Source organism: Eulemur rufifrons, chromosome 6, assembly GCF_041146395.1.
Source record: "Eulemur rufifrons isolate Redbay chromosome 6, OSU_ERuf_1, whole genome shotgun sequence".
In the NCBI taxonomy this organism is placed as follows: Eukaryota; Metazoa; Chordata; class Mammalia; order Primates; family Lemuridae; genus Eulemur; species Eulemur rufifrons.
Genome location: NC_090988.1, coordinates 89,241,131 through 89,259,989, shown reverse-complemented (window position 1 = coordinate 89,259,989; position 18,859 = coordinate 89,241,131). Strand labels below are relative to the sequence as shown.

At 40.9% G+C, this 18,859-nt stretch overlaps 1 protein-coding gene across 7 annotated transcripts in view; it reads left to right on the top strand.

Annotated features, from left to right (window-relative positions):
• The window catches only part of AMBRA1 (autophagy and beclin 1 regulator 1), a 144,735-nt gene that overhangs the window by 47,100 nt on the left and 78,776 nt on the right, over nt 1–18,859 (top strand). For all 7 annotated transcript variants that reach the window (XM_069471295.1, XM_069471293.1, XM_069471294.1 and 4 more), the window contains 2 exons: nt 7,677–7,757; nt 8,502–8,602. In XM_069471295.1, coding sequence (XP_069327396.1) covers nt 7,677–7,757; nt 8,502–8,602 — 182 coding nt within the window. The remainder of the gene's footprint in view (nt 1–7,676; nt 7,758–8,501; nt 8,603–18,859) is intronic.

Below are 18,859 nucleotides of genomic sequence, written 5' to 3'. Positions count from 1 at the left end.
TTCTTTCTTTTCCTTTTTTTTTTTCCTTTTCTTTTCTTTCGTTCTTCTCTCTCTCTTTTTTTTTTTTTTTTTATTTCTTGACAGGGTCTTGCTCTGTCACCAAGTCTAGAGTGGTGTAGTGGCACAATCATAGCGCACTGAACAATTGAACTCCCGGTCTGAAGTGATCCATCTGCCTCAGCGTCCCAAATAGCTGGGGCTACAGTCATGCACCACCATGCCTGTCTAATTTTCCTATTTTTTTGTAGAAACTAGAGTCTCCTGTGTTGCCCAGGTTGATCTCAAACTCCTGGGTTCAAGAGATCCTCCTGCCTTGGCCTCCCAAAGTGCTGGGATCACAGGCATGAGCCACTGTGCCTGGCCCAAAACACTTTAAAATAGAGTCTTGTTAAACTTTAAAATAAATATGAGCTATACATACATTTAAGAAAGATTAATAAAAATAAGATAATTATTTACCCAATTTTTTGTGAATCAGTGAGTAACAGTGGTCATAGCGTTGGTGGATTAAATCAAGCAATAAATGTTTATTCAGTTGGGCCGGGCGCGGTGGCTCACGCCTGTAATCCTAGCACTCTGGGAGGCTCGAGGTGGGAGGATTGCTTGAGCTCAGGAGCCTGAGCAAGAGCGAGACCCTGTCTCTACTAAAAATATCCAAACAACTAAAAATAGAAAAAATTAACCGGGCATGGTGGCGCGTGCCTGTAGTCCCAGCTACCCAGGAGGCTGAGGCAGGAGGATCACTTGAGCCCAGAAGTTTGAGGTTGCTGTGAGCTAGGCTGATGCCATGGCACTCACTCTAGCCCGGGCAACAGAGCGAGACTCCGTCTAAAAAAAAAAAAAAAAAAAATGTTTATGAAGTGAAAATTGTTAGAAGTACCTCCCACCAGGCAGTTTAAAATATGGTGGGCTCACCGAGTGCTTTCTTGCTGCCGTTATTTGTTCATCTGTATGATTATTGCACACTTTACAAATTTTTATTTTATACTAATCTGTATTCATTTATTTTCCAACCTACTTATTCCAGTTCAGGGTCACGAGTGGCTGGATCCTATCCCTGGCTAGGACACCATTCCATTGCAGGGCACACCACACTCACACTCCCACTGACACTCACTCAGACTGAGACAGTCTAGACACACCAGCTCACCTCACATGCACATCTTTGAGATGAGGGAGGAAACCAGAGTACCCAGAGAAAACCCATGCAGACATGGGGAGAACGTGCAACTTCTAAACAGACAGTGGCCCCAGCCAGAAACTGGGTTTTTTTCTCATCATTATACATCAACATTATACAAAGTAACATTGAAGGAAACAATGTTCTTAGAAAATTAGCTGTAAATGCATGATCATGGAAACATGAAACAGCATGGAATATTTTTGGAAATTGCCTTTTTTTTTTTTTTTGTTTGTTTCTTTTTTTGAAAGCAGGGTCCTGCTCTGTTGCCTGGGATAGAGTACAGTGGTGTGATCACAGCTCACTGCAACCTCACACTTCTGGGCTCAAGAGAGCCTCCTGCCTCAGCCTCCGAAGTAGCTGGGCCTACAGGCGCATGCCACCACGCCCAGCTAATTTTTCTATTTTTTGTAGAGATGGGTTGTTCAGGCTGGTCTCAAATTCCTGACCTCAAGTGATCCTCCCACTTCAGCTTCCCAGGGTGCTGGGATTACAGGCATGAGCTACCACGCCTGGCCAGAAATTGCCTTATTGATAGGTGTAGCTAGACTATAAAATCCAAGATATGTGGCAGGAGATGAACTTCTAGAGTTACAGTGGTGCCAGATCTTAGAGAGTCTTGTGTGCCTTGCAAAGAGGGTGACCTTTTTCTCAGAGGTGAGAGGGAGTTATTGAAGTGTTTTAAGCTATGGAATAACATTATCGGATTTTTACCTATATAAAAGGAGAGACTGTAATAAGTTACCACTAAAGTTCTAGGTCAGCATTGTATGAACGGAGGGAGTATTTGGGGAGATGTGAGAAGACTTCATGGATTTGAGCTAAGTGTTGAGGACTGCATAGAACTCTGGTTTAGGAATTGATGTGGAGGGTGGGTGTAGGAAAGGAGAGTCTAGATAAAGGGAACAGCTGAAGCAAAAGCCCAGAGACAAGAGATATACAGGGTTTATTCAGGGACCCTGAATAGATTCATGGCTAGAGCTCTGGAGTATTTGTGATATGAGAGAGATACCAGAAAGTTCTGAACTGTGGAGGGCCTAGAATACCTGGCTGAGAAGTGTAGACTTTATCTGGGGCCACCCATTATTCAATATGTATTTTAGACAGCTAACTCTGACAGTATTGGTTAAGGTCACCTAAAGTGGCAAGTGTACTGATGCAGGGGAACCAGTTAAAAAGCAGTGGGTGTATTATAGACAAAGATATTTGAGGGCTGAATTGTAAATATTGGGCATAACAGGCCTTGGTATTTTCTAAGATGGGGCCTGTTTTTGAATGTTTCTGGGGGAATGAGCTGCCTGAGAGCAGAGCCATCTTACTTCCGATTTCTCTAAGTAAAATGCTACCCATGTCCTTTTGTATTCTTACTGGAGCCAATTTTGAACTAAGTTTGTGAGATATGTCTGTATTGTGCCTGGGCTTAGAATGGGAAAATATAGAAGGAAAGAATTAAATAGCTGGGGTGGGGGGAGGGGGGAGACATAACCCTTAGATTTACATGTTTATTTTTTAACATAAAATGCACTGTGGGAATATGGATTTGCATAATGCAGGCAGATGAAATTAAAAGGTAGAATAAGAGAAGAGAGGAATTTGTAAATGGTAATTATCTCATTATATTACTATTCCTTGGAGAAGAATGAAAGCTCTGCAGTTCCAGGAGACCCGTGCTATTAACTTTTCCCTATGAATGATATCAGCTGGGACTGTACCTGCTGTCCAGAAAACTAAGCCCTTGCACGTGTGCCAGTCCTTGAAAGTAGAGATTGGAGCCCCAGGTTCTTACTACCAGCACTGAGTAAGGAAAGGACTTGACCAAGATCACTGTGCCATTCAGGGACAGGAATACCAACTAGGTCTTCTATTGTCTAGAGATAGAGTAGAAACAGAGGAACGTGGGGAAACAAGTTTTTTGTGTTTTTTTTTTAAATAGTCTAGTTTTCAGCAAAGTCAAATATGTGCTGTCAAGAGGACAATGGCCTTTTGAGCTTTTTGCTGCAAGAGCTTCATTTATAAAGGCCCAAGTCAGAGCTGTTTGTCATTGAGGAGCAATGACAACCTGACTGTCTGGTCAGGACTCAGACAGTAGTCTGTAGGTGCATTTTTCATTCCTTTAAATTACAGCCTCTCTCTGAGGCAATTAATCCTGGACATTTAGCAGAAGAGTTGCTGCTGTGTTTCTCTCTTGTCCTGGAAATGCATCTTCTTGTATTCAGCACTTGTCTGGGATGCTTGATTGTTTGAAGGGTGTTTTCTTCTGGTAAAATCTTTCATAAGAAAATATTTTCCCCCCTCCTTCCCAAATACCCCTCTGAGAGTTAATCAGCGATGCAGAGTTCAGCGACTGGGAAAGCCATTAATAACCCAGCCAGCTTCTATCCTGCTGGCTTAAAGGCAGCTTCTTGCTGTTGAAATTGATGAGGATTTCTCTGGTGCTTCCCTGAAAAGTATTCCTCCCATATTGGAGGAGCAATACCGGCATATTTGTATACTCTGTTCTTCACACTTGGTTTTAAGGCTCCACCTGTGGAAAGAGCTTTGTCTATGTTATATTAGACCCCAGTATTTAGCACCCTCCAATATTTCTTAGGTAAACTGCCTCTCTGAGTCTGCCTTTCTCCCACTGTTCATCTGCCAAACATCTTCCAATCTACTTGTGTTCTGTCTCTATCTGACTAATTTTGCCTCCTTCCATCTCATCAAGCCTTGCTTTTTCTTGACCTTGTATCAGTACTGAAATGAGTGGCAGATTCTATGTAGTTTTCTAAATACATCATTATTTTAAATACTTTTAATTTCTTTGCTCTTTTCTTGAAACTCTTACCATTATCCTTCTCCCCTTGCTTCAGTTCTCCCCCCACATCTTACGCATTGGAATTTGTTTGCCCATCTCAACTCCTTATCGCTGAATCCTCCTTTCTTTCCAGACTATGGAATCTAGGGAGTCATTATTACTCTTTCTCCGCTTAGTTTATTTGTAGCTGTGCCTTTGGGCTGGAATTTTTGTGCAGCAATACTAAAGCTGAGTGCTTTTCCCCCTCTTCTTGTCTGTCTTGTCCTTTTGTTGTGTATTCTGGAAGGCAGCTATGCTCACCATTGTACCACCAATGCAATTTTGTTGTGTATTCTGGCTTCTGCCATTTAACCCATTCCTGTTTTCAAGATTTTTCCTGGTCAGTAAATGTTTGGGCTGTTTTTATTATAGGCTATTTTCTCCTAGAGGTCTTTGGGGTTTTTTCTACCACAGGAAGCATCTCATATTGTGTGTTTACGATGTTTCGTGTTTTCCTAATCATTCTGGATCCTATTCTGTCCTTTTTCTTTCTTTGCTAGAGTTCTCAATGCTTTCAATTTGAAATCTTTTGTATACTTTATTTATTTATTTATTTTTTTATGTATTTATTTTTGAGACACAGTCTCGCTCTGTTGCCCAGGCTAGAGTGCCATGGCATTAGCCTGGGTCACAGCAACCTCAAACCCCTGGGCTCCAGCAATCCTCCTGCCTCAGCCTCCCGAGTAGCTGGGACTACAGGCATGTGCCACCATGCCCGGCTAATTTTTTCTATTTATATTTTTAGTTGTCCATATAATTTCTTTCTATTTTTAGTAGAGACGGGGTCTCGCTCTTGCTCAGGCTGGTCTTGAACTCCTGAGCTCAAACGATCACCCACCTCGGCCTCCCAGAGTGCTAGGATTACAGGCGTGAGCCACCATGCCCGGCTTGTACACTTTATTGAGATGCCATTTAGCTCCTGCTTTGCCATTCTTAGCTAAGATGTTAAATAAGCTGAGAACCAACACATACACCTCCACTCACTTAATATATTGCCTCTTTTTTGGTGCCTGATGTAACCTTCAGTGTGAGACTTTGCTTATATCTGAACCAGCTGATATCATTCTTATTTCCCTTTATATATTCTCCAGTAATCTCTAAAACTATACAGCTATTATCTCTGGCTATATTTTGTGCGCCCCTCTCACCTTCAGTTTTTTTGTTGTTGTGGCAAAATACATATAACATAAACTTTACCATCTTAACCCCCTTTTTTTTAAATGGAGAGAGCAACCAAATCAGAAAGAAGTTGATTGTTTTTAGGTTTTAATATTAATAACAACAAAAAGATGCTTGTGCTATATGCTGTAGGAGTCCACATTTTCCTAGCCCTAGTGTTTGTACATTTTTCTCTGTTGTCTTCTTGTGTCCTTTAATTGAGCTCTGTGTCATCTTCGGGCACTGGAAACTGCTCAGTATTATCCAATGTACTGGCTTCTCCTTCCCTGTTCTTCAACCCTGCTAACACCAGATAGAGTATTGTTCATGGTCCAGAAAGGGGTGAATCTTTGGACCTTGTAGGAACAAATTGTCAGCCCTGCAGTTTGATTCTGGGAAGGCCAGCTCTTTCGCATAGCTGTAGAATAAAGTAATTGGATTTGCCCAATAAGACTTCTTTCTAGCTTAGTTTTTTATTTTTATTTTTTTCTTAAGAGACAGGTCTAGCTTTTCTCATGATACTTAGTTGTACTTTTAGTACCCATTGGTAAGTAAAATATGCAATAATGAAAAGCTATAATGAATTCAATTGTACTTTTAAATGAATTAGTACTTTAACTGCTCACAGTTGGAATCTACATATATTTGAAAAATAATATGCTTAATTTGGGAGCTATCTTGTTTGTTTGATATTCAGCTACTCCTTTGTATGTATGTGTAATAATTTTGGGGGCCCCAGTAACTGCAATCTGATCTCATTCTTTTTAAATCCCCCATTTAGTTTTATCTCTCCCTTCTGACCCCTCCTTTCATCTACAGAATTTCAAGTCAAAGGAATATGCTATGTTAAAGAAAACAATAATGTACTTTCTCTTTTGGGAAAAGAAAAACCAAGTACTGACTTTTAATGGATCAGGTTCCAATATCCCTGGTATTGATTTGTGTCTTAATGCTCAACAGCCAGTTCTACCAAAATATAAAAACCATCGTAGGCTCTTGGTTCTGACTAGTGAAGCGGTGATCTGCTTAATAAGCCAAAGTGTTGCTTTAACTTTGGTTCCAGAGCCAGTTTGAAGATTATCTCTTTGATTTGAAGATAATCCAAAGGGAGAATGTCCCAAATCAAGCTGTCAGAGGTTCGTTTATTTTGTGGAGTTGGTTAAACAGCTAATTAACTGCTCTGTCCAGCCAGTGCCCTTTGGCTTGCTATTCCTTTGATGCATTGGAAACTAAACCACGTGAAGTTCCTTTCTTCTCTTTTCTCGTAGGAATCAGTGAAGGGTAGTGGAAAGATCTAGGGCTTCACAGTAAGATCTTCCTTGAAACCTGCCTCAGCTGCTTACTAGTTGTGTGACCTTGGGTATTTGCCTCTCTGGTCTTTAGTTTTCTTATCTGTAAAACAGAACCAATAATACCTCATGGGATAGCAAAGGATTAAATGGAGTTATTATTAAACATTAATAACCTTTGTATTAGAACTTTGTAGATACTGGCCGGGCGTGGTGGCTCACGCCTGTAATCCTAGCACTCTGGGAGGCCGAGGCGGGTGGATTGCTCAAGGTCAGGAGTTCGAGACCAGCCTGAGCGAGACCCCGTCTCTACTAAAAATGGAAAGACATTATATGGACAACTAAAAATCTATAATAGAAAAAATTAGCCGGGCATAGTGGCGCATGCCTGTAGTCCCAGCTACTCGGGAGGCTGAGGCAGTAGGATCGCTTAAGCCGAGGAGTCTGAGGTTGCTGTGAGCTAAGCTGACGCCACGGCACTCACTCTAGCCTGGGCAACAAAGTGAGACTCTGTCTCAACAAAAAAAAAAAAAAAAAAAAAAAAGAACTTTGTAGATACTTAATAAATGGTAGTTATTACTATTGCTTTGAAAGTCCATAAGGAAAATACCTAAACTTTTATCTTTTTACTCAAATGATATGGCTTTGGATTGCATTTTCTAATATTCTTCACCATTGTCAATTTTTTAATCTCTAAAAGAAGGGACTGTCTTTTTCTTCTGTGTATTTTTTTTTTCTTTCATTTATCACTGATTTTTTTTCACATGGAGGACCTAAACAGATTTCATTTGAAGATAGCCATTTGCCAAATGAAATTGATGGGGAAATTTTTCTTCTTTTAAGACCCTCAAAGCCACATTTTTCTTGCATCTCACAATATAGAAACAGAAGTTTATATATATATCCATTCCAGATCCCAGGATCTAAACTTGGCTTCAATTTCAGATGCTTCAGGGTTCAGAAACCACATTAAGTCAAGAAAAATTCTCCTCCTCCTTCGTAAACTGTTGGTAAATGCTCATAAATCTTTTAGTTGAGGTACTCCAGAAATGTGTTTTATTAATGTGCCACACAATTTCTGAACAACCAGATGACTGATTTCTAGGGGGTCCTCTCCTAAGTATAGGAATTTAGTTTTGGGGATGCTTATCTTTTGGGCTGGAGGGTAATTCTGCCTTAGTGACTCTCTTATGTGTAGTCTTTTTGTTTTCTCCAGGGACAATGGTGACAGATCCAGACACCGAGCTCCACGCAATGCCCGGATGTCTGCACCTTCACTTGGACGCTTTGTCCCAAGGTAAGAACTGGGCTGTCAGCAACAGAGGGAACCTTTATCAGAGCCTAGGATTTAGTTTTAAATTTACTTTCTGTTGGATTGTCCATATCTGGAATTATTTCCTAGTTAGCCTATAATCCAGCCCTGCCATCTAAAGACTTGACAGGTGATGGTTAGCCACAATGAAAAGAGATAGACAAGTGGCATTGGGATCATCCTGTTCAAGAACAGAAGCCTTAGGGAATTTTATTTATTTATTTATTTTTTTAGACGAGGTCTCACTCTGTCACGTAGGCTGGAGTTCAGTGATGTGATTATAGCTCACAGCAGCCTCGAACTCGGGCTCAAGTGATCCTTCCACCTCAGCCTCCAGAATAGCTGAGACTACAGGCATGTGCCACTGTACCCCACTAATTTTTAAAAAAATGTTTTTGTAGAGACAGGGTCTCCCTGTGTTGCCCAGACTGGTCTCAAATTCCTGGATTCAAGTGATCCTCCTGCCTTGGCCTCCCAGAGTGTTGGGATTATGCGCATGAGACATCATGCCTGGCCAGAAACTTTACTTTAAAAGGAAGGGCAGGAAGGAGGTAAAAATCTGTGAAAGGACAAATCCTGGGCATTTTTACTCCTTTCTGGACATCTGTATTCTTTAGGTTCAATGGATCTTATAGCCTAGATTTTTGAATGTAGGTAGTTAGTATTATAGTATCTCTTTTGCTTTATGTAGTTTTTAATCAGCTTTTCACATGTGATTCCTTCTTGTAGGCGTTTTTTGCTGCCTGAGTACTTGCCTTATGCTGGGATTTTTCATGAACGTGGACAGCCTGGCTTGGCTACTCACTCTTCTGTAAACAGGGTCCTGGCAGGTAAGGAAGTGTGTCTTTGGATTTTGAAAATGTGAAGAAACAGGGAGCCACATAAAGCTTCTCCCTCTACTTGTGTTGATATGATGGTGTCTTGGCATCTGGCTGAAAACTCTGTTTTGGGGTCCTGTACTTATTTCCTTACTTCAAAGCAGGAAATGCAGGGTTGAGGAAAACTTTGTCCTGCCCATTTCTACTTCTTTCAGACCTTTTTAAAAATTGTTTGTTTAAACCATTTGTTTCTTAATCCAGCAATTAAATTCTGGCTATGCTTTTAATTGAATGATAAAGGTATCTTGTTCATGTTTCAGTTGGTGAGACACTCATGAGCCAGATCTTGTGATTTAATTAGGAGCTTAATGCACACCTCTCCAACCCTTTGCTGCTGCCAGCGCATGGAGTTTCCAGGCACTGTGGAATCTTCTGAGGAAGGAGGAGGGGGAGAAAACTGGAGATAGCGCAGAAATCTCCTAGAACAGAAAATGGGCTGGGCAAGCCCTATTGAGGCAGTTTTATAATGGTTGAAGAGCTTAGTGACCAGTGTTTTTGGGCTCTGAGGCATGATGTTTGCTGTTGTTTGTGGTCAGTCTCTAGAGAAAGAAACAAACCAGAATTCCCCCCCCCTTTTTTTTGTGACAAAAGTTGTTTCCCCATCTCACTTTCTCCCCTCTCCTCCAACTTCCACTGCCACATTGCAAATTTATATGTGCAACGGCATAAAAGGTGTAAAAATCAAGCCACTTGTGGAGGTATCTTTAATAAGCATCTTTATTAAAAATTTTTAAATGACATCTGTTTTGGAAAATCTGGACCATATGGTGGTTAAAGGTAGAGAGGGATCTGCTGAGGCAGTGACACTGTCAGGCTGTGAGAACCTTGCAGGCTTTATTTTATGATTTGTACCTGAGCTACTGTGACAGCATCAAGACCATAGGAACTGGCCCTCCCTAAGTAGTAGGTTTGACCCAACAACAAGGCCCAGAAATCCTGGAAACATCAGCGGTTTCTCTGCCATATAGCAGGACTTCCTGGCAGGGGACCAGACTACACCGTGGTCTCCTGACAGCCTCATCTGAGGAGGGCTCTGGCCCTAGTTGTAAAACAGACCCTACGTTCCTGTGCTTCTCCTTGCCTGACACTTCCATGTGGTTTGACTGAAGGCACGTGCAAGCTCTTCATGGCAGATAATCACTTGCTGCCAGGCAATACTACAGAGTTCTTCTCCACCCTTCTTTGTTCCAGACATCTGCCTCCACCACCCCACACAGCACCTCCTGCTCCTCTACTGCTGGCAAATCTCTGTTTCCTTGGCATTTAGTTTTTTTGGAACAGCTGTATGTTGTTTTTTTCCTCCTTTCCTCCAATAACTCCTTACCTCCATTTCCTATTCCCTACTTCATGCACAGTGGTCTGACCCCAAATGGCCTAATTTCACTCATGGATACCTTTGAATACAGGGGCTGTGTTCGAGCAGGCAGCTGTTTACAGATGGGAAATCTGAGAAAATCTCTCTAGCAAAGGATGCAAAATGCCACTAGGAGAAGGAAATCTAGACTCCTTAGACCTCACTCTTAAGTTAGATTAGCTGATGGTTTCTATTCATAATTAGACTAGTTTCTTTCATTTTTTCAAGGTACATGTTACAGAGTATCTATTGGTCTTTTCTTAAAAGTCCCATAGTTGATATTTTTTGGCAGTTGTATAATTTGTTTTCTTCTCTTAAGAAAATTCCACGAATAATAATAATAGCAACAAAAAAAGCCTAACATTTATTGAGCACTTGCTATATGCTAGGAAGTGTTTTATTAAGTGCTTTATACATATTTCATTTCTGTTTCGCAGTAATGCTGTGAGGTAGGTGCTGTTTACCTAATTAGCAGTGGAGGAACCTGGAGCCCCGAGGGCTAACTGCCCAGAATGATGCAGCTAGGAAGAAGAGGAGCCAGAGCTGAGCCCAGGTGGTGGATTCCAGAGCTTGCACTTGACACCACCTTCTTAGTCTGCCTCCCCACAGTTGTTTTAAAGGACAAAGCATCAAAATATCATTCTTTTTCCAGGACCTTAATCTATAAGAGGGAAGGAGCTCCCAGGGAACTTTGCTGACCATCAGCATTTTTGTTATTTGTTTTAATTCCTCTGTTTTATGTGGTTACTGGACATAGCTTTTTATGACCCAGTGGTGCTTGCTGAGGAAAATCTTGTTATGTAATAGCCTTTTCCCCAAGCCTGCTTGCCCTCCTGGATACAGATGTTTTGCTTTTTATTAAACTTACTTGTGATCCTGTAACTGAGCTGCTATAATAATAGCTTTCTGAGTGAAAGAGAAATTGGCCTTTTAGCAGTAAGCACTCCCAATTTTCCTGGAAAGGCACTTTGTTTTGTATGATTGGAATGAGGTTGTAATGGTCCCAGAACAATTACATTCAGCAGATACTTGTTCAGCAGCTCTTATGTGCCAGGCACTGTCCTAGGCTATCAGAGTGAATAAAACAGACGTGATCCCTGTCTTCCTGTAGCTCAAAGTCTGGGTGATTGACTGTATCTCAGTCTTGCCATTTAGTTCTTGGCTCCAAACATAAGTGGAACCTTTGTATGGGGAGTCGCTTTTTGCAGGGTTGAAACTTGGAAATTTGTCAGCCCTGGAGGGATGAAGCAGACACATACCTGCAGTTTTAGGAGGTGTGACCAGTACTATGGTGGCAAATGAGTCTCCAGTGGACCCTACCTAATGCCATTCAGGATCACAACAAAAATGGATATGCAGAAAATCAAGATCTATTCTGTTTACTTCCTCTCACAAGAACCTTAGAGAGCAATAATAGGAAACAGAAGCTACTACAGAGAAATGTTTTGATAGTCTGTTAATCTTCATGTCTTCTCCCTTATCTTGGTGCTGTCCCCACAATTCTGTAGATTCCTGGTGGCCTTCAATCATTCATCAACCCAGGGCATGCCCCATCTTCAGCAACATAAATTCTAGATTCATACCGAAAAAGATATAAATACATTTAAAGCTACGGCAACTGTACCAGGTATATTTTTGGAGAAATACACAAAAGTCTGGGGAGCTCCCCCTGCTGACATTTTAGCAGACAACTCTCGCTCTGTGTAGCAACAGCAACTGAAATGAAACTAATGACTGCCTACTATGGGCCAGGTTCTGTCCTAAGTGCTTTCTCATACATTATCTCCTTTAATCAGTGTCACAACCCTGTGAGATAAGTGTTAGCATTTCCATTCTGCCAGGAAGAAAACTGAGGCTCAGAGAAGTTATGTCACTTGCCTAATACAACACTGTGAGAGGCTGACCTGGAACTTTAAACTAGATCTGCCTAACGCATAAGACCTCTATTCTGTCTTCTGTGCCATGTTTTGCTTGAGTTCAAGTAGTATCTGCCAAAAGGTTCTTAAGCTTATAATATTTTTCTGCATGTTTGAAGCCTCATAAAAGTGAAGTGAGAAGCCCTGGCATTTGACAGCCTCCTGGTAATTACTGGAAGAACAAAAAACTTCTGAGAGTTAGAGACCTGGGTAATGTAGGGTATTAGTTATCTGTCCTGCATAATCTTTTTGACTTTCATCCTAATGAGCATCTGCTTCCAGCAGATGTGGGCCTGATGTACTTAATTTACTATTTTGATTAAAATCAATAGGAAGTGTCAGGATTTTCTTGCTCTTAGCCACAAGTCATTGGAGCCTGGTTGAGTGTCTTGGGCTAGAAATGGCTTTGTGCCCAGTTCTAATTTTTCTTATGATTTCTTCCTTGACCTGTTAGTTGTTTAGGAGTGTGTTGTTCAATTTTCGTATGTTTATGAATTTCCCAAATTTCCTTCTGGTGTTGATTTCTTATTGAGTTTCACAGTGGCCTAAGAACATACTTTGTATGATTTAAATTTATTGGAACTTGTTTTATAGTTTAGCATATGGGCTGTCCCGGAGAATGTTGTCTGTGTGTTTGAGAAGAACGTGTATTCTGTTGTTGGGTAGAATGTTTTGTAGGTGCCAGTTAGGTCTACTTGGTTGACAGTGTTGTTCAAGTTTTGTATATCCTTGCTGATTTTCTGTCTTGTTTTTCAGTTGTATCACTGAGAGTAGGGTATTGAAATCTCCAGCTATTGTTGTTGAATTCTGTATTTTTCCCTTCAGTTTTTTTTTCCCCCTTAAGACAGTGTCTCACTCTGTTGCCCCAGCTAGAGTGCAGTAGCGTCATCATAGCTCACTGCAACCTCAAACTCCTGGGCTCAAGCGATCCTCCTGCCTCAGCCACCCGAGTAGCTGGGGCTGCAGGCCCGAGCCACCAGACCTGGCTAATTTTTTCTATTTTTTGTAGAGATGGGGTCTCACTCTTGCTAAGGCTGGCCACAAACTCCTGAGCTCACGTGATCCTCCTGCCCCGGCCTCCCAGAGTGCTAGGATTACAGACGTGAACCACTGTGCCCAGCCTTCCCTTCAGTTTTATTAATTTTTGATTCATATATTTTGGGGCTTTGTCATTAGGTGCATATATATCTATGATTGATACATCTTCCTGATAAATTAACTCTTTTGTAATTATAAAATGTTCCTCTGTCTCTAGTAATATTTTTGTCTTAAAGTCAATTTTTATCTTATGTTAGTATAGCTATTCCATCTCTTTCATGGTGGTTGATTACATGATACATCTTTTTCCATTTCTTTACTGTCAGCCTATTTAGATCTTTGAATTTGAAATGTCCATCTTATAGAAAGTATGGTTGGGTCTTGTTTTTATACATCCCGATAATTTCTGCCTTTTGATTGGATTGCTTAGTCTAGTCACATTTAATGTCATTGACATTGTTGAGTTCTTGTCTGCCATTTTGCTGTTTTCTTTATTTCCGATGTCTTTTTTTTATTGCTCTATTCCTCCTTTACTGAATTAATTTGTATTAAATGGATGTCATCTAATGTACTATTTTAATTTCTTTATTGATTTTTGAACTATAGTTTATCAGAATCTTCTTCAGATTTATACAGATTTAATTCTGGTAAGATACAGAAACTTTGTTCCACTATAGTTCCATTCCTTTCCACCTTCTTTGTGATATTATATATATTATATCTGTTTGTATTACAAACTCAACAATACAGTGTTAACTTACTGTTTTCTATAGTCTTATGTCTCAGGCATCCTTGTATGTTGCCTGGTGTGGGAAAGATAGAAGCTATACCTTTTATAAGAACTTTTATTTTTCTTGTTAACTTTATTTTTGGTTGTCCTTTGCCCCTCTCATGTCTTAAAAATACAAGTACTCTCTCTTAGATGTTCCCCACTTCCTTGGTACCTTAGGAAATTACTATCAGGGAGGCCTTTCTAGTCTAGTTTGGCCAACTAGGGTGGTTGGGCTTCTGGAGCCTCAGGCTTGCTGACTTTTAGGAATTAGCTTGATTTTACCACCTGATATCATAGCTATCTAATATAATAAATTGCTTAACATTAGCACATCTTCATTTGAATTGACAAATCTTGGAAGGTGAAAAATTGTGAATACAGTTGAGTACCACCATGGTATTAGTTAAATGAGTATGAGCAGAAATGAATAATAATTCTAGTGTTGGACCCTTTATCTCTTTTATCTCCCTTTATCTTTCTTCTCTGTACCCATCTGGTACCCAGTAGCCAGGCAAATAAAGTGAGTGGCACATTCTAACTCAACATCAATTAAGACGTTGAGTTGGAATAAACCCCAGATAAATGGACAATTAGTGGTGGTGGTACTAGCTAGTGCTGCTTTAATAATTAACCCAATTACCTTTCATTCTGCTCCAGTGATAAAAGTGAAGGCGATAAAGAGCTGGCTTGGTTGCCTGGGAAACAGAGAAGTAAATGCTGTACTCCTCCCAGAGAGCTCAGCCTTCCCAAATGCCTTACAGCCCCCAGGGCCTTTTACTTATTTGGTGTCCATCAATCACTGGAGCATTCAAGGCTTCTCTTACCGCAGCCCTTTATCATATCTCCTTATACCAGTAATGAGAGCTGTGCTTATTGAGAACCTGGGTCCCAGCTGCTAAGCTGAAATACCTGTGCTTCTTCAGTCTTTACTAGGGAAAAATATTGGGCCTTGTCGATGAACTTTCCTGTTCCTTTTATGTGTGTGATTAGGTTTTTCTATCCCTCTGTCTCTCCTTCCCACAGGAAATTTCTTCTTGATTTTTCCTCACTGATGCTTTACCCCAGTGCCATTTCTGTACCGTCACTTTGAAATATACATAACGCTTTCTAAATGCTTAGCATTTTCCAGGGCACTTTGGGTATTACAAGAGAATTAAATGGTTCTGCCCTCAGGGAGTTTACAGTCTAGCCAGGGAGTGGCCCGATTTTCTATGTTTTGTTTTGGTCCTGCCACTAAAAAAATTTGATAATTCTCCTGGGACTTTAGCTGCCAATCCTGATAGATTAGCTAAGGAAGGTATGGCTAAAGCCTGGGCTTGGACTAAGGACTTACATCTTTCGGTGCAGTTTGAAGAAGTTCTGAATGTGTCCCCATTTAGGGGGACTATGAGCTTTTGAGTGGGACTGTGAGTATGAGTGAGTGTGGCACAGGGAGGACAGCTATCATTTGCAGGGTTTAGTCTCCTCAAGAGGCAATAGACCAAAATGTTTAAGAGTTTGGGCTTCAGAGCCAGACTGTTTTAGTTCAATCATTCTGTTGCTTCCTAGCAGTGTAATCTTGGGTAATTTATATATTTTACCTTTTTGGGCCTCAGTTTCTTCATCTGTAATAATAGTTGTTAGCTCATAGGGTTGTATTGAGAATTAAGTGAATTATAATATATGTGCAGCATTTAGAATAATATTGTTTGGCACAAAAATAAGTGTTCAGTAGGTGTTAGTTATTATCATTCCATTTATATCATTTTTATTATAAATTTTTTGGGGCCAGTGTGAATTAAAATTATGCCAGTCTCCTCCCTGATATAACCTTACTGATAGCTCACTATGCTTCTTCCTTCCTTTCCAGTGGAGCTCTTCCTGGTTCCCAAGCAGGGCTTTCTCCCCATGGTCAGTGAGTGGAGAAGACTGGGAGATTGTGCTCTAGGCCACCAACAGATGGTAACCTGAGGATCCCTGTGTTGATAGCATCACAATCCAGTGTGTCTGCTGGTGCCTGTAGCTGTTACCCAAGGGGAGTAAAGGAGTCAAGAAGTTTGCATTTGAAAAACTCTTTTCTGTCCCCATCAGGACCACGCTGATGAAATAAGCATCTACTCAGCAGAACAAGTACTTGTTCCTATATAGCATGGCAACATGGGATTCTCAAAGTGTAGTTCCTGGATGGTTAGCATCAGCATCAACTAGGCACTTGTCACAAATGCAAATTTTGGGGCTCTTCCCTAGACCCACTGAATCAGAAACTCTGGTTTTAGGGCCCAGGAATTTGTGTTTTAAAAAGTCTTCCAGGTGATCCTGGCTCCTGGAAATTTGACAACCACTGCTCTGGATTAACTCGTTAAGCTAGGAACAGAGGCAGAGGCATGGGAAGAGATGACTTGGTACCACATTAAGGAGTGTACACACCAGGAACCAAAGATGTGTTTGTGCTGGTGAGCCCCTGGTTTGCAACTCTTGGTCTGGAGCTATTAGTAATGGGGAAAAATGAAATAATTTGTAATTACCTGCAGAGTGCTCAGCTGGTATATCAGCTATTTTGACTCAGTAAGGATTTATTGAGCTTCTGTTATTACAAGGTACAGTGTTAGGTATATGATAGTACCCAGATGAACAAGGCATGATCTCTGCCTTTTATAAGCTTGCCATCTACTGAGTAGCATTATGCTCGTCAACAGCTGTAGTATAGTAGGTATTATGCTGAATGTGAAAGAAGTGTAAACAAAAGGCTGGCTGTGAGAGTTCAAAGAACCATACAGCATTTCTGCAGCAAAAAATAGATGATTTAGCTTTTATGCTGGTATAACAGACTCTCTTCAGCTCTGCTAGGCATTTCATTCCCAGGAGAGATTGACCTGTAACCTTTTGTCCAATTGTGTAACTGATGTCCCACCTGTTCCTCTTCCTTCCTCTAAGAAGAAATCTTAATGTCCACAGGTCTGGATTGAGACCCTGCTATTTATTTGTACTTTAAGTTCTCTGTGTTCTCTGGGGCCTCCCTAGACCTAGAGCGATCTCAGAGCTTATTAAGTCCTCTGGTTGTGTGCTCTTTAGAATTACTGCTCGTTTTGAAGGTGCCAGCAGAAGATACCATCTAATCTGTAATGACCCACTATAATGCCAGAATCCTTTTACTTCTCTCTTCACTTATGATTGGTATGTGCTTTGACATGTTTTGCAACCCCTCAGAACAAATGATGCAATGATCTAGAAATCTGCAAAGGAGATGTAAGGAAAGAAAAGGCCAAATATGAGGTCAAAGCCCATTTTCCAGTGGGGGAAACTTTTTTCTTTATGTTTCAAGCTTTCTTTAGGATTAGAGATCCTCTACAAACCCTAGAAAGACTTGGAATAATCCTCTTTGCTGTCCCATCTACTCTATCAGTTTTTACCTAAGTGAGCTGTGTGAATGCTAGAAGCTAATAACCCATGCTAATGCTACCTCTTTCTTTTTAAGACCCAGAGCTCACATTAGCTTTTCTATTTCCCTTTTCCTATCCCTAAGCAGCCTCATTTATTCCAGCCTGGCTGGAAATGCCATGGGAGCTGGCAGACAGCACCTCTCACCCTCTCTACCAAAGTAGAGCCAACCTGTGGGTGTTAATTCCTTTCTTTATCACCTGCTGATCCACAATGCCAGCTCTTCCCCTGGGTCCCTGTGTCACTCAGCTGGAAGAGCAAGCATGAATATCTTGGTATAAGCCGTGATATTGAAAGAGACTCTTGGCAGGTGGATGACAAAGGACCATTTGGAGTATTGCTGAGACTCCCTGGGGGTGTGTCTTTTGGCCAGCTGTTGCCTGTCACCCCAGAGGCAGATACTTATCCTGTAACCACATGCTCCATCCTGTAAAGACAGTCTCTTATATAACAGGGCTACTCAGGTGAATCCCGGGTTTATGGTAAGCCCAGCCCACAGTGGCTGTATGCCATGCAGGAGAGGCCCAGATTCCTACTGTCTTGAGCTAAGGGGCTATATTTTTGGGGGCTGCCTGGCAAATAGACTCATAACTTTTACTCTTGTGGCTCATGGCTGATAAAGCAGAAGCCAAAAATATTCTGTCCTAAAGCAGAGAATTTAACTTGTCTAGGCTACAAAGGAACAGAGGGAAAGCTGGACAGGAGGTAAAAGGTCCAAGTTCCCAGCGGGAACAAGGGTTTTATACAATGAAGAAGGGCGTAAATATGTTAGGAAAATATTTATTTTCATAAAGGGGCTAGAAAGGGGCTAGAAAGGGGAATTGACTCCAGAATCAGCCATGTTGACATAATGCCAATGGCTGCTTTTTATATTTGCTGACTTTCCCAACAGCAAGATTTCACAATAGTCTCTTTATTGTGGTTTCCCATGGACTAGTAACATAAATGAAAGGAATGATGTGGAAATATCCACAGTAACTCCTGCTTATTAGAGTGTATTTCACCCAGGCAAATAGCTCTGAGACTCAGACAGTTCTATAGCAGCACTTAAAACTTAAAATTATCCCAAACATTGCCCATCATGCTGAACTGGTAGAAGGGTTGTAGAAAGACAGAATTTAGTAACTCAAGCTTAGATTTGGCCATGAGCTAGTATTAGATCACACTTGTAAAATGTGGTGGCTATGGAATATGGTATTTCAAATGTGTTAAAACAAAACAAAAACCCCTAAGAACATTTATTCTATAACAAGCACTGTTCTAAGCACTTCTCACGTATTAATTTACTTAATCATTATGACATTCCAGCAATATATTGTTATTACTCCTTTTTGTAGGTAAGGAAACAGGCTAAAGAGAGATGGAGTAATTTGCCCAAAACCACAGCTAGTACAGAGTAGGAATTGGAACTCAGGCAATCCAGCTCTAGATTGGGACTTTTCAAACAGAACCATCACGGCGTGTAGGTGATTCCTTGTTGGAAGAGAAACAGGCTGAAATCTAAACTCTGGCTTCACTTTAAGAGAAAAAAAAAATTTGTTAAGCCCATAAGACTGCGACTGGGGAGGGGGCTACAGATTCTGTTATATTCTTGTTGCAGCTCCTTTCCCCTAGAAAGAAGGCTCTGTAGAAGAATTATATTCCCAAACAATGAATCCTCAAGAGGTAATTACACTGTTGCCATCCCATTGGGAAGGAGGCTGGGGCGGTGA